The sequence below is a fragment of the Coregonus lavaretus genome (assembly GCF_964263955.1).
Source record: "Coregonus lavaretus genome assembly, chromosome: 28".
Taxonomy (NCBI): Eukaryota; Metazoa; Chordata; class Actinopteri; order Salmoniformes; family Salmonidae; genus Coregonus; species Coregonus lavaretus.
Window position 1 is genome coordinate 21,205,445 of NC_140015.1, and position 15,996 is coordinate 21,221,440.

General features: G+C 41.2%; 1 protein-coding gene across 1 annotated transcript in view; it reads left to right on the top strand.

The window, feature by feature from the left end:
* The window catches only part of LOC311104452 (ubiquitin carboxyl-terminal hydrolase 43-like), a gene marked incomplete at its 3' end in the record, with an annotated part of 121,055 nt that overhangs the window by 60,051 nt on the left and 45,008 nt on the right, over positions 1-15,996 (top strand). The window contains exons 4-6 of the mRNA XM_084146291.1: positions 7,065-7,157; positions 15,494-15,629; positions 15,776-15,920. Coding sequence (XP_084002417.1) covers positions 7,065-7,157; positions 15,494-15,629; positions 15,776-15,920 — 374 coding nt within the window. The remainder of the gene's footprint in view (positions 1-7,064; positions 7,158-15,493; positions 15,630-15,775; positions 15,921-15,996) is intronic.

A 15,996-nucleotide genomic window follows, 5' to 3' on the forward strand; every position in this document is an offset into this window, starting at 1 on the left:
AGACCTACTTGAGCAGCACCGCCCCCTCAAGATTCTGAGCCTGCCTGGCAGGGTTGGTCCTACAAAGCCAGAGCCCCCTGAAGGGAGAGCATAATATACAAGGAAATTCTCAAAGCTGCTAATGAGAACCTTGACGACCTTTTACCTAGCCGGTGGGGATTCCGGTGGTGTACGCCCACCCAGGTAGTGGCAGTGCTGGCAACACTGGCTGCAGTAACCCATGGGGAGGGGGTCACACTCGGACAATCAGAGAGGGGGTTTATCATTGTGGCCCAGGTGGCACAAAATAATCAAAGGTCTGACCGCACGGAGATGCTTGGGAAAATGGTTACAACAGGGGATCAGAGTGTTTGTGTCTCAGGTGAAGAGGGTGGATCTGATCTCCATCACCTAGGACTTGACATAGATTAAGTAGATTAATCAAATCTCACATTGTTATCAATTTCTGCTCAATCTGCATGCTTTCTCAATCAGCTTTAACTGTATGTGCACTCGTAAATCAAGTTATTTCTCGAGTTGGGCTCTGGGATATAACAGCCGTTGAGTATCTGATTTTATGGTGGATTGTGGAGGAGGGGGGTTGAGTGTGTTGGAGTATGTGAGTATGTGCGTGTGTGCTTGTCTGGCATCTGTTGTGGGGGGGTGGGGATGTTGGGGGGAGGGGGGGGTATGGGATGGACCACAGGAATTATTTGCTAGGATAATAATTGCTTGTCAATGAATTAAATGTAATACAATGGCAATCCGGGTTATATGTTAGAATCCTACGCGTGAACTGCCGACATTATTACGCATATTAATTGATAATGATGGAAAATAGGATATGCATTTTTTTTTTTTAAATATATAATATATATATATAGAGGTGAAAGCATAGGAAATGCTTCTGGCAATTAATCTGCTTCTGTTTTGTGGGTGGCACTGTGTGCTGTTTTCGATGGGTGGGTCCTGGCCTCTCGGGGCCTTAGGGATCTGGAGGGACGTGGGTGGGATGCTGATCACTGGGATGACGGCTCAACTTGGGATGGGGAGGGGCTTTAGCGGGGGAATTATTGGAGAACAATTGAAGGGTTACTCCGTAGCAATGCAAATATCACGGTACAGCTATATGGACACTCAATCATTACGGTATTTTTTATTGGTAAATTTACAAACATATATCATGATAAATAGACTTGAAACTTGTATCTCATTATGGTGTATGGTGAAATAAGTATAGCCAGTTATAATTGTAATGGCTTAGCTGATAATAACAAAAGAATAACAATATTTACATGGCTCAAAGAGAAGGAATATAATATCTATTGTATACAGGAAACTCATTCAACAATTCGAGATGAAGTAGCGTGGAAAAAAGAATGGGGGGGCGGGAAAATATACTTCTCCCATGGGCAAAGAAATTCAAAAGGGGTGATGATATTAATTAATAGTAATTTCGATCCGAATGTGCAAATTGTCCAAATAGATACGCAAGGTAGATGGATTATTTTAAATATGTTATTGGACCATAAACAGATATGGCTCATTAACCTTTACGGACCAAATAATGATGATCCACAATTCTTTGACAATATATATAATAAATTATCAAGCCTGCAAGCAACTCAAGACAATATTATTATGGTGGGGGATTATAATACTGTTTGAAATAGCTCAATGGACCGTAAAGGAAATCACACCACAAACAATCACCCACATGCTCTTAAGGAAATTGTGAATGTCATGGATACATTAGAACTAGTAGATATATGGAGGCTTAAATATACTGATCTAGTGAGATATACATGGCGGAGACTGAATCAAGCTAGTCGTCTTGACTTCTTTCTTATCTCATTCTCGTTGGCACCAAAAGTAAAAAAAAGTGTTGATAGGGGACAGAATGCGGTCGGACCATCATATAATAGGCATATACATTACTCTTACTGAATTTCCACGTGGGCGAGGATATTGGAAATGTAATCAAAGCCTATTGGATGATAATTTATTTATAATTAGAACAAAGTAATTTATAACTGACTTTTTCCAACATAACATACGTACAGCGAATCCCCTTATTGTATGGGACTCCTTTAAATGTGCCTTTAGAGGCCATGCAATTCAGTATTCATCTCGAAAACAAAAGCAATTTAGGTCAAAAGAGTTTATACTAAGAAAGGAAATAGAAAGTATAACAGAACAGATAGATGGCAATAAAAACTGTAACATAGAGGCTCAGAATAAATTAGAGGAAAAACAAAAAGAAATGGAGAAACTTATTCAAGAAAGATCAAGTGTAATATATTATAAAAATAAAGCAAACTGGATGGAATATGGGGAAAAATGCACAAAATTCTTTTTTAATCTTCAACATAGGAATGCTACCAAAAAGAACTTAATGAAACTGGTTACAATTGACGGAGTCACCCATAATTCACCAAATGATATTTTGAAGGAAGAAACAAAGTACTTAAAGCATATGTTTTCTTTTCAGTCGCCTCCATCTCCTCTAACTGAAGCTAATTGTAGAGATTTTTTTTCTATTGATAATGTCAAATTAACAGCCACACAGAAAGACTCATTACAGAGGAGGAACTTCTTGAGGCAATTAAAGACTTTAAGTCTGGGAAAACTCCAGGGTTGGATGGCATACCAGTCGAGGTATACCAAACCTTTTTTGATATACTAAGAGGACCGTTATTAGCATGTTTTAACCACTCCTATGTAAATGGTAGATTATCTGACACTCAAGAAGAAGGTCTGATCTCATTATTACTGAAACAGGATACAAGTGGAAAATATAAAGATCCAGTCCATTTACAAAATTGGAGGCCCCTTACACTTCAGTGTTGTGATGCAAAAATCCTAGCAAAATGTATAGCGCATAGAATTAAAAAGGTATTGTCGGATATTATTCATTCTAATCAGACAGGTTTTTTACATGGAAGATACATTGGAGATAATATAAGGCAAGTATTGGAAATAATAGAACACTATGGAAAATATGGGAAACCAGGCCTGCTATTCATAGCAGACTTCGAAAAGGCATTTGATAAAATTCGACTGAGGTTTGCCTGGAGCATTTCAATTTTGGAGAATCTCTTATAAAATGGGTCAAAATCATGTATAGTAACCCTAGGTGTAAAATAGTAAATAATGGCTATTTCTCAGAAAGTTTTAAACTGTCAAGAGGAGTGAAACAAGGTTGTCCACTATCGTCCTATCTATTTATTGTGGCCATCGAGATGTTAGCTATTAAAATCAGATCCAATAATAATATCAGAGGATTAGAAATACAGGGCTTAAAAACAAAGGTGTCATTGTACGCTGATGATTCATGTTTTCTTTTAAATCCACAACTAGAATCCCTCCACAGCCTCATAGAGGATCTAGATACATTTTCTAACCTCTCTGGATTACAACCAAATTATGACAAATGTACTATATTACGTATTGGATCACTAAAAAATACAATTTTTACATTACCATGTAGTTTATCAATAAAATGGTCTGATGGTGATGTGGATATACTCGGAATACATATCCCAAAGGAAATAAATGATCTCACTTCAATACATTTTAATAGAAAGTTAGCAAAAATAGATAAGATCTTACTACCATGGAAAGGAAAATACCAGTCAATTTGTGGAAAAATCACCCTGATTAACTCTTTAGTATTATCCCAGTTTACCTATTTGCTTATGGTCTTGCCTACGCCTAGCGAACAGTTTTTTAAATTATATGAGAAAAAAATATTCAATTTTATTTGGAACGGCAAGCCAGACAAAATTAAAAGGGCATATTTATATAATGAATATGAATTCGGAGGACAGAAATTATTAAATATTAAAGCATTAGACCTATCACTAAAAGCTTCAGTCATACAAAAGTTATACTTAAACCCGAACTGGTTCTCAAGCAAATTAGTAAGATTGTCTCACCCAATGTTCAAGAAAGGCCTTTTTCCCTTTATTCAGATTACAACAACTCATTTGCAGTTATTTGAAAAGGAAATCATCTCCCAAATATCACTATTTCTAAAACAAGCCACTTTAATCATCCAGAAACGACAGAACAAATAATGCAACAAATATTGTGGTTAAATTCAAATATACTAATTGACAAAAAACCTTTATTTTTTGACAGAATGTTTAAAAAAGGTATAATCTTCGTAAATGATATCATCGGTAGGACTGGTGGAGTTATGTCGCACATGCAGCTAACAAAAACATATGGAAATGTCTGCTCTACCCAAAATTACAACCAAATAATTGCAGCCTTACCGCAAAAGTGGAAGAGGAAAGTGGAAGGGGGAGAAAGTAAGGAACTTGTCTGTCGGCCTTGCATTAAAGAACATAATTGGTTAAGGAAAACTGTGCTAAATAAAAAAGTATATCAGTTTCACTTAAGGACCAAAGGATTGACAGCCGTCCCATATAGATTGCAAAATAGTTGGGAAGAGATCTTTGACGTACCGATCCCATGGCATAGTGTTTATGAACTGACACGCAAAACGACACCGGATTCAAAAATTAGAATCTTTCAATTTAAATTATTATATAAAATTCTTGCTACCAATAGAATGGATTCAATCTTCCCAGCTCTGCAGATTTTGCTGTGAAGAGACAGAATCATTAGATCATTTGTTTTGGTTCTGTCCATTTGTAGCTTGTTTTTGGACACAGGTCCAGGAATGGCTAAAGGATTGCAATATTTACCTGGAGCTAACCTTGCAGATAGCATTACTGGGTGATCTGAAAAGCCATAGTCAATCGATCAATAATATAATAATACTTTTAGCAAAAATGTTTATTTTTAATTCACAATCTGTAGAAGCAATGAGAATAGAAAGGTTCAGAACTTTTGTAAAACATCACAGTACGGTTGAAATATATATGGCAAATAGAAATCCTATATGGATGGTGTTAAGAGATAGATGGGAGGTATTGAATAGAGTTGAAGGATGGGACTAATAACAAATAACAACAAATAATAACAAAGATAGCTAATAATGTAAGCATACTGTGTCCATAATAAGTATATAGGTTGTATGTTGGGAGCTTTTGGGAAAGAGCACAGTTAGAAAGATATGGCATATAGAAGCAAACCGGATGGACATCATGAAAATGATCGGAGAGGTTGAGAGTAGAAGAAGTTCAGGAGCAAAAAAATAAATAAATAATATATATATATAATAGAATTATTGTACAATTAACTCTGTCCATAAGGTGTAGATAGTAAGTATAGATCGGAAGTAGAGGCCTGGGCATTGTTGTTCACTAATTTACTCCAAGTAGGGAAATGAATGGCGGGGTTGAAAAGTAATAAAGGGCAGTATATATATATAAAAAACATGGGGGATTAGAAGTGATGCAGACAATTACATTGATAGAAGATACAATCTATCTGCAATATTAAGCTGATCCACCCCCCCCCCCCCCCCCCCCAAAAAAAAATAAATTGTCCACCACCCAAAGGACATCCAGCCAACTTGACACAACTGTGGGAAGCATTGGAGTCAACATGGGCCAGCACCGGTGTGGAACGCTTTCAACTTCTTGCAGAGTCCGTGCCCCGACGAATTGAGGTTGTTCTGAGGGCAAAGGGGTGTTTTGTACAATCGGTGAATGTGATGGTGTCTCAATGTAATTAAGGTATGAAATGATTGTTATTTTCAAATACAATCTTTTTTGGGGGCTTAGTTGTGGTCAATTTGCAGTGTACAAATTATTATAATTATGTTCCGGCCCCCCGACCATCCGCTCCGTCAAAAATTGTCCCGCAGCTGAATCTAGTTGCCTACCGCTGGGCTAATGTTTAAGCTGACTCAAACTCTCACCCTTCAGCATCACTGCTTCAAAGACAGGGATTCCCTCTCAAGTGCTGCTCACACTTTATCCATTAGGCATCACGGGAATATCAACTCCTTTTCCTTTAGGCCTAAGTGTTCCTTACCATGCACAGTACATCTATGTTTTAGTGTTATTTGTATGCAAGGAACATGGGCAGCTCCTCTGTTTCCTGTTGAGAATAAGACATCCGTAGGGGAGCGATCCACTCTGCCAAGAGAGAGCTCCACTCAGAGCCAGTGTCAGCTGGGTTGAGTTGAATAGCGCTTTATTCACTCTCCCCCTCTCCCCCTTGTGGGTCTGGCAGGTGCCTTCCTAGAAGGGAAACACATTTAAACAGCTCTGCTCTGGCTAAGTTTCCCATGGTAGGCTACCGCTTGTAAAGGTTCCCTACATGCAGGCAGGAAAAGTGAAAGCACTGTGCACTGATCCAATGAAAAAGACTAAAGCAAAGGAATAGGGAAATACTGGCTTAAAACATCTCCTTGCTGGGTAAAAGTGGGAAGAGGGAAATGTATGCTCTTTGTCAACTGGTTTGATTGTATGCAGCAAAGCCATTGTTGAACTCCATTCCTCTCCAGTCCTAAAGGCTCTTATAGTTTCAGACATCCTTGTGAAATGCTTTTCGCTTCCTGATTAGAAGAACCAGTCATGGAGTTCTTGCCATAGAGCTATTACAGGATTTAGAAGTACTTCAAGTCAAGTTCAAGAGCACTGCAGTCTGAGGACTTCCATGGAAATGCCCTCTGAGTCTTTGTTCAAACAATTAGTGATTTGCCAGAATAAGCAACTTCCTCTCCTAAACAGAAAGGGGTCTGTTGGAACCAGTGTGTGAACCAGGTGTGGAATGGAAAATTGGTAGAATGGAAGATTTGCTCTCTTTTCCTGTCCTTTGTAAGAGTCCTATTGCCTGAACATTCATATAGGGAGGAAGCAAGCCATCTCTTAGGGCTGTCCTCTATTCTCCCCATTATGGTATTAGTGATCATTAGGGAATCGTGGCGTGCTGGTTCCCATGTAAAGGACCAGTCGCACCATGAAGCTTTTCACCACTACCCACCCCCTTACATCACTTATCTTTCCCATGTAAAATCTCTACAACAACATCAAGATGTACTGTACATACAGTGTCCATTTTTATAGCAAGATGCACTTTCCTGCTGGCCTGAAACAGAAGTGCATGTTCAGGTGTCTAAAACAGGCATCAAACATCACACAATCTTGTTTTTCTTTCCACAGGTCATCGCTGACCTGCCCTCATTGTCATAAACAGAGCAATACATTTGATCCTTTCCTCTGCATCTCACTTCCCATCCCTCTCCGCCACACCAGGTAAGTACTATCCCTGTTAGTGCACCAACCATACAGAATACACAACCATGCAACACATCACACCACACCATGGTACTACGTGCAGCTATTTTGAGACATCCGTCAGTGAGAGTCAAAGCCGTAGGTACAGACGTAGAAATACAATGTAGACAAGACTCAAGCACTGGTGTCTTTTTAACGTCCCTTTCAGTCCTCTAGAGGCTCATAATATTAGAGAGATGGATAAAGATCTGGAGTAGCACAGAGGAACAATAAACCTGGCTGAGATGGAGTGGACTTGAAGCCCAGAGGAAAGCCCTGAGGAGCACCACCTCAGAAACCAGGAACAATGTCACATTCACGCCCAGGTCTCAAAGATCACTCCGTCCCTGCTTGGCTGCGGTTAGCCTGTTCAGGAAATCAATTTTGAAGGATTTAGTCCCCACCCCCAAGCCCTTACTCTACAAGCACCTACACCCTCTCATTAATTTTGCTTTGTGAAGACTTTGACACCCTAGTTTTTTGTTAAAAGCAGGAGTTAATGTTTCCTCTCACACACCGCCTGACCAACCCTAAGTCAAAACAATATGAAGGAGAAAGGTTCTCATCTTTATTCTCCAGTGCAGATGGAGGAGTTGTCCTAATTAGAGAAGATGATTTAGAGTCCGGCGATGAGCTTAACACCATCTCAGATTCCTGGGCTGGGGTGTCATAGATAGTGTCCTCCCACACTCCCATTGAGGTACCAGGGTGTGCCTAGCAAATTCAACAGCCCAACACACACTCATCTGTCCAATCCTATACCACAACTGGACACTACAATGTTGATCTCATACTGTAGATCCTCATTCATACTGAGCATCCAACGTAAAGATAGAATCCATTGTCGCTACATTAATTTGAGAGTGGTTACATATTTCCAGCCCCATCCCTTAGCTTTTTAGCGATACAGGAGCGGGGAGAACGCTTTGTTATTGTTTCAATTAAGGATTCTAGCTTCAACAGGAATTCTTTAGAGCTCTCTATTTGTGACACATACAGTCATTGAAATAGTACTCAGTCTCTTTGGAGCAACTAGAGTGTCAATAAAAGTTAAGGCTAGGCAGAACACCCTCATAGGGTAATCTTTTCCCCTTAATCATATCACAATCAACTTTTACCAGTTGAATGTAGACACAAATATAATACACTGCTCAAAAAAATAAAGGGAACACTAAAATAACACATCCTAGATCTGAATGAATGAAATAATCTTATTAAATACTTTTTTCTTTACATAGTTGAATGTGCTGACAACAAAATCACACAAAAATTATCAATGGAAATCAAATTTATCAACCCATGGAGGTCTGGATTTGGAGTCACCCTCAAAATTAAAGTGGAAAACCACACTACAGGCTGATCCAACTTTGATGTAATGTCCTTAAAACAAGTCAAAATGAGGCTCAGTAGTGTGTGTGGCCTCCACGTGCCTGTATGACCTCCCTACAATGCCTGGGCATGCTCCTGATGAGGTGGCGGATGGTCTCCTGAGGGATCTCCTCCCAGACCTGGACTAAAGCATCCGCCAACTGCTGGACATTCTGTGGTGCAACGTGGCGTTGGTGGATGGAGCGAGACATGATGTCCCAGATGTGCTCAATTGGATTCAGGTCTGGGGAACGGGCGGTCCATAGCATCAATGCCTTCCTCTTGCAGGAACTGCTGACACACTCCAGCCACATGAGGTCTAGCATTGTCTTGCATTAGGAGGAACCCAGGGCCAACCGCACCAGCATATGGTCTCACAAGGGGTCTGAGGATCTCATCTCGGTACCTAATGGCAGTCAGGCTACCTCTGGCGAGCACATGGAGGGCTGTGCGGCCCCCCAAAGAAATGCCACCCCACACCATGACTGACCCACTGCCAAACCGGTCATGCTGGAGGATGTTGCAGGCAGCAGAACGTTCTCCACGGCGTCTCCAGACTCTGTCACGTCTGTCACATGTGCTCAGTGTGAACCTGCTTTCATCTGTGAAGAGCACAGGGCGCCAGTGGCAAATTTGCCAATCTTGGTGTTCTCTGGCAAATGCCAAACGTCCTGCACGGTGTTGGGCTGTAAGCACAACCCCCACCTGTGGACGTCGGGCCCTCGTACCACCCTCATGGAGTCTGTTTCTGACTGTTTGAGCAGACACATGCACATTTGTGGCCTGCTGGAGGTCATTTTGCAGGGCTCTGGCAGTGCTCCTCCTGCTCCTCCTTGCACAAAGGCGGAGGTAGCAGTCCTGCTGCTGGGTTGTTGCCCTCCTACGGCCTCCTCCACGTCTCCTGATGTACTGGCCTGTCTCCTGGTAGCGCCTCCATGCTCTGGACACTACGCTGACAGACACAGCAAACCTTCTTGCCACAGCTCACATTGATGTGCCATCCTGGATGAGCTGCACTACCTGAGCCACTTGTGTGGGTTGTAGACTCCGTCTCATGCTACCACTAGAGTGAAAGCACCGCCAGCATTCAAAAGTGACCAAAACATCAGCCAGGAAGCATAGGAACTGAGAAGTGGTCTGTGGTCACCACCTGCAAAACCAGTCCTTTATTGGGGGTGTCTTGCTAATTGCCTATAATTTCCACCTGTTGTCTATTCCATTTGCACAACAGCATGTGAAATGTATTGTCAATCAGTGTTGCTTCCTAAGTGGACAGTTTGATTTCACATAAGTGTGATTGACTTGGAGTTACATTGTGTTGTTTAAGTGTTCCCTTGATTTTTTTGAGCAGTGTACTTTTTTGTATTAAAATATTTCTGAAATATTTTATAAACATATGCAAATGAGGGAAACCTACCATTAAAATGATAGACTGATCATGTCTTTTTCAGTGGGCAAACGTACAAAATCAGCAGGGGATCAAATACTTTTTTCCCTCACTGTACATATGAATACATATCCTTTAAAAAAATATATTTCCCTGTATTACTTTCCAACCCCACCACCCATTCCCTAATTGGAGTAAACAACAACGCTTAGGCCTCTACTTCCAGCTTATACATACTATATACATTTTAATGGACACAGTCAATTTTACAATAATTCTATTTTGCTTGTTTCTACATCTTGATTGGAGTCCACCTGTGGTAAATTCAATTGATTGGACATGATTTGGAAAGGCACACACCTGTCTATATAAGGTCCCACAGTCGAGGGAGAGATGAACAGAGTAAAGTACAGACAGATCCTTGATGAAAACCTGCTCCAGAGCGCTCAGGACCTCAGACTGGGCCAAGGTTCACCTTCCAACAGGACAACGACCTTAAGCACACAGCCAAGACAACGCAGGAGTGACTTCAGGACAAGTCTCTGAATGTCCTTGAGTGGCCCAGCCAGAGCCCTGAATTGAACCCGGTCGAATATCTCTGGAGAGACCTGAAAATAGCTGTGCAGCGACGCTCCCCATCCAACCTGACAGAACTTGAGAGGATCTGCAAAGAAGAATGGGAGAAACTCCCCAAATACAGGTGTGCCAAGCTTGTAGCGTCATACCCAAGAAGACTCAAGGCTGTAATCATTGCCAAAGGTGCTTCAACAAAGTACTGAGTAAAGTAAAATTTGCTAACATTTCTAAAAACCTGTTTTTGCTTTGTCGTTATGGGGAACTGTGTGTAGATTGATGAGAAAAAAACAACAATTGAATATATTTTAAAATAAGGCTGTAACGTAACAAAATGTGGAAAAAGTCAAGGGGTCTGAATACTTTCCGAATGAACTGTAGATTAATAATGTCATTTCAGCCTGTGGTGCCTGGCCTTAAGCAAACCTTTATGCTACTTGGAGAATCGTTTTTAAAAACCTAGCTCTAACAAACAGCTTGACAGGCAAACTTTATATCATTGCCTCATCCGTTTTACTTTTAGCTAATGGCATTGAATACTGTAGACAGTTATGAAAGGAAGAAACAGATGGTTTGCCTTTTAAGATTTTGTACATGGCTGCCCATGTAAGACAAAAGGTAGAATCTACAAAACTATCTCCATAAACCCTAACACAAACTAAAGTGCAGACAGAAATGTGTTCCCACATGTCATATATACAGTATGTGGTTAGTTATGATCTAGTGTGTTAACCAATGTGGCAGAGTCTACAAAGTTATGACATGGACCCATATTGATGTTGTACCCTAATGGACTGAGTGGTATGGCAGGCGTCTCCATTTAAACACATTAACTTCACTAAATGAGCTACTCATTACAGATCAGAATGTTATTACTATGAAGATCCTTCAGAGATCTTGTTGTATAATGTTCCTGTCCTCCTGAGGAAAAGGTTTGCGATTCATTAGGATGATTGATTCAGCTTTGTACTCAGAGTCGGGAGAGCTAAACCTCTAAAAGGTGTTCTCGGGATGTAGCCACTGCATTTGCAGTAGCTTAGTATAATCATAGACTCAGATTACCATTCGATTGAGGGCTTTAGTTGAGTATTCAGTCACTGGGAATTGAATTTCCATAATAGGTATTGGGTGCATCATGTAACGTTATAGATTGTTAATTATCCCTATGCCTGCCTTTCTAGTTCTGAGCTGTTGAGTGTGTGGGGATGTTTTGCCGCTCCCAGAATGGTTCCAAACAAGGTAATTAGTATGAATTAGGAACGATTACCTGCTCAGAGCACCATTAATTAACTACTGCCTTCACTGTTTGTGTCTTGAGAACCGTGATAATATCAGGCACTGTTTTGGTGTTCCGACTGCCTAGTCAAAGGCAGATGAAGGAATGGACTCTGTACACAGGTGCGCTGCGTCTGTGCATAGATATGAGCACAGATTGCATGACCGCTTCATACCCCTTACTATGGCATATGCTGAGAATCCTTGACAGCCAGTGTAGAGGTTACCCTGAGTCCAGACAGCAGGGGATCTCACAGCTCAACACCCTTTACTTACGTAAGTGATAATGCCAGAGAAGCCGGTGTTTGGAGTGTTGTTAGGCCCTAGACAAAGTCGAGGGCCAGCAAACCGTGTCAATATACCCTCCAAACACCAGCTTCGAGGGCATTATCACTTTTATACAACGGGTTACCAACATATTCAAATAATGATTGACATATTTTCATTAAAAACGTTATTTTGATTAATTTATTCATTCTATTTCATCCTTCCACAAGATATAGTCCCGACGCAAATCTAGGGTTGCTACCTAAGCCGGCTGGTCGTTCTATCGGTTTGGTTGCCAGAGACAAGACCCAGTCGTTCAGTCTTTTTGTTCTGTATCCAGTCGTTCGTTCTAAATATTCCATTGCCATATTGGTTGGCAACGATCTTATCCCTTGCTTGCTAGCTAGCCAACTACGGCTAACTGACAGTCACGTCAAACAGTGCAGCCAGAATAACAACAAAGTAGCTGCATTTGCATTTGTTTAAGCTGTTTTCTAGTGACATTTATTTGGATACATCCTTAAGAATGAGCTAATGATGTGCGATTTCACCTGGCATAGAACATGTGCTAACACAATCACTTCAAACTGAAGCTGGAAAGACTTCAAACTAGCTGCACTTCGTTTCGTTTGACCTGTTTTCGATTGATAGTTCTTTGTATATATCCATAAAAATGATGCTGATTCATGATTTAGACTGGCTGAGAAAAGCTGCCTGTCTGTCTCATCCCGACTCCCAACACGTTCATTACTATGGGACAGCTGGAGATCGAATTTGAATATTGAAACAATGTTGCAAACGTCGGAATGTTAGTCTAAAATAAATTTGAGATAATGTCTAGATACTTTTTATAGTGGAGATCAAGTTTATAAATTGCCTGGCTGGACTGATGAGACAGTGGATTGTGCAGTCAGATGGAACAGAGTAAATAGGCATTTTAAAGTCATAGATTTAGCCGGTGGTAACTTGTGGAATAGACACCGGCTGGAATGCGGTTTTAACCAATCAGCATTCAGGATTAGACCCACCCATTGTATAATACTATATATCCCCCACTGCTGTGTGTCCTCTGTCCCCATGTGTGATAATGCCTGTGTGCTGGCAGTGGCATCGCTCACTATCTTTATCATGTTAAACCTTCTCCATGGTGGATTATAGAGCAGGTCAGCAACAAGACATCACAAAACTCACTTTACCCAGTGGTCTCAGTCTACCACTAGGGTATGGTTTCTTTCTACTTTTTTGTATTATATTTTACCAGGTTAGTCTCATTGTGATAAGAAATCTATTTTGCAAGAGAGACCTGGCCAGAAAGCAGCACAGAAAGTTTCAAACATTTTCAACAAAAAACACAAAACACTACTGTTTAAAACATCAGTTTACACATTGAACAGGCACATTTGTTTTGGGAGGGGTGGTTCAACTAGGGGTCAAGACATTGACAGCCCCCTAAACCATTTTCCACCATAACTTTTACCCTAGCTTTAAAATCATTTAAGGAGACAATCACCTGAAGTTTCATGTCCTTTTGTAGCTTGTTCCAAGTAGAGGGGATAGAGTATTGGAACACTTTTTAACCTAGCACTGTACGGGCCTTAGGCACCGCCAATGAGATACAGTCCTGCGAGCGTAGGTGATAATTGTCCTTAGTCTGCTGGACAATGTAGGTACACAGGTACATGGGAGCGGTCTCAGTATGGCCTTGTAAATAACAACATACCAATGACTTAGTCTCTGAAGAGCTAAGGAAGGCCAGCCCACTCTGGTGTAGAGGGTACAATGATGGGTGAAAGCATTGGAGTTTGTAACAAACCTCAGCGCCCCATGGTACACAGTGTCCAGCATATGTAATGACGCCACAGGGGCAAACATTTACAACGTATCACCATAGTCGATTACAGGCAAAAAGGTAGTGGAAACAAGTCTCTTTCTCGCTTCAAAAGAAAAGATTGAGCCTGAGCTTTTTCACAAGACCATCAATATGAGTTGTACTTATGTAAGCATGGACTATCCACTGTAAGGAGAAAACAGTCTTGACCAGCTTTATGCCTCATTAGTGTCTGTAGAATAGAGGTACTGTACACTCGGGGCCTCCCGCCTATGTCATTTTGTCATTGGCTCCCATATCTCTCTTTCTCAGAGGATTAGGCTGACTTGCTGAGTGGTGTGTCCACTCGGCTGACTACAGTCCTCACATAGACACTCACAGGTGAATCACAGGGCACATACAGTGGGGAAAAAAAGTATAGTCAGCCACCAATTGTGCAAGTTCTCCCACTTAAAAAGATGAGAGAGGCCTGTAATTTTCATCATAGGTACACGTCAACTATGACAGACAAAATGAGGGAAAAAAAATCCAGAAAATCACATTGTATGATTTTTAATGAATTTATTTGCAAATTATGGTGGGAAAATAAGTATTTGGTCACCTACAAACAAGCAAGATTTCTGGCTCTCACAGACCTGTAACTTCTTCTTTAAGAGGCTCCTCTGTCCTCCACTCGTTACCTGTATTAATGGCACCTGTTTGAACTTGTTATCAGTATAAAAGACACCTGTCCACAACCTCAAACAGTCACACTCCAAACTCCACTATGGCCAAGACCAAAGAGCTGTCAAAGGACACCAGAAACAAAATTGTAGACCTGCACCAGGCTGGGAAGACTGAATCTGCAATAGGTAAGCAGCTTGGTTTGAAGAAATCAACTGTGGGAGCAATTATTAGGAAATGGAAGACATACAAGACCACTGATAATCTCCCTCGATCTGGGGCTCCACGCAAGATCTCAACCCCATAGAAAATCTTTGGAGGGAGTTGAAAGTCCGTGTTGCCCAGCGACAGCCCCAAAACATCACTGCTCTAGAGGAGATCTGCATGGAGGAATGGGCCAAAATACCAGCAACAGTGTGTGAAAACCTTGTGAAGACTTACAGAAAACGTTTGACCTGTGTCATTGCCAACAAAGGGTATATAACAAAGTATTGAGAAACTTTTGTTATTGACCAAATACTTATTTTCCACCATAATTTGCAAATAAATTCATAAAAAATCCGACAATGTGATTTTCTGGATTTCTTTTTCTCATTTTGTCTGTCATAGTTGATGTGTACCTATGATGAAAATTACAGGCCTCTCTCATCTTTTTAAGTGGGAGAACTTGCACAATTGGTGGCTGACTAAATACTTTCTTTCCCCACTGTATCTCTTCAGTGTAGTGTTTTTCGACAAGCCATTATGTCCCTTTACCCTGCCTATGTCAGCACTGCCTCTCCTTGCATACGGAGCCAGAGAGGTCAGAGCCAAGTGCTCAGCTTTAAAAATGCATCGGCCCACAATACAGATTCCATTATTTCTTACATTTACCGGTACATTTTAGTCATTTAGCAGACGCTCTTATCCAGAGCGACTTACAGTTAGTGAGTCTCTCTCTCTCTCTCTCTCTAGGCCTCTGTGTGTAACTCTGGTCTTCAGTACGAAGTGCCAGAGATACCTGCGTATCGGGCTGGCTGTGCCTCTCTTTGGCTCGATGGCCTTTCTGAGAAGGATGTTGGCGGACGAGGGGAAGATCTCCCCAGACCAGGTAGGTGATCTTGTCGCACTCTTCTTGATGATGCACACCATCCTCAGATTCACTCTCACTCCATTTTCCAAGTCTCTGATTAAATAAGATAGATACTCTTGCTATCTCTCGCTCTCTCTCTCTTCCTCTCTCCCTCTTTCCTTCAGGTGATCCTGACAGAGATATACACCACAGGCTTTCAGCGCTCCTTCTTTGATGAGGAGGATCTGACGTACATAGCCGAGACTGACATCATCTATGCCTTCCAGGCCCCGCCCCTATACATCAGAGGAGGCTCTGCACGATTCTCAGGTAACCATAGCAACAACTACGTATTCCAGGGACATTCAGATCAGTATAATCACTATCATCCAAGATCATCCAATAG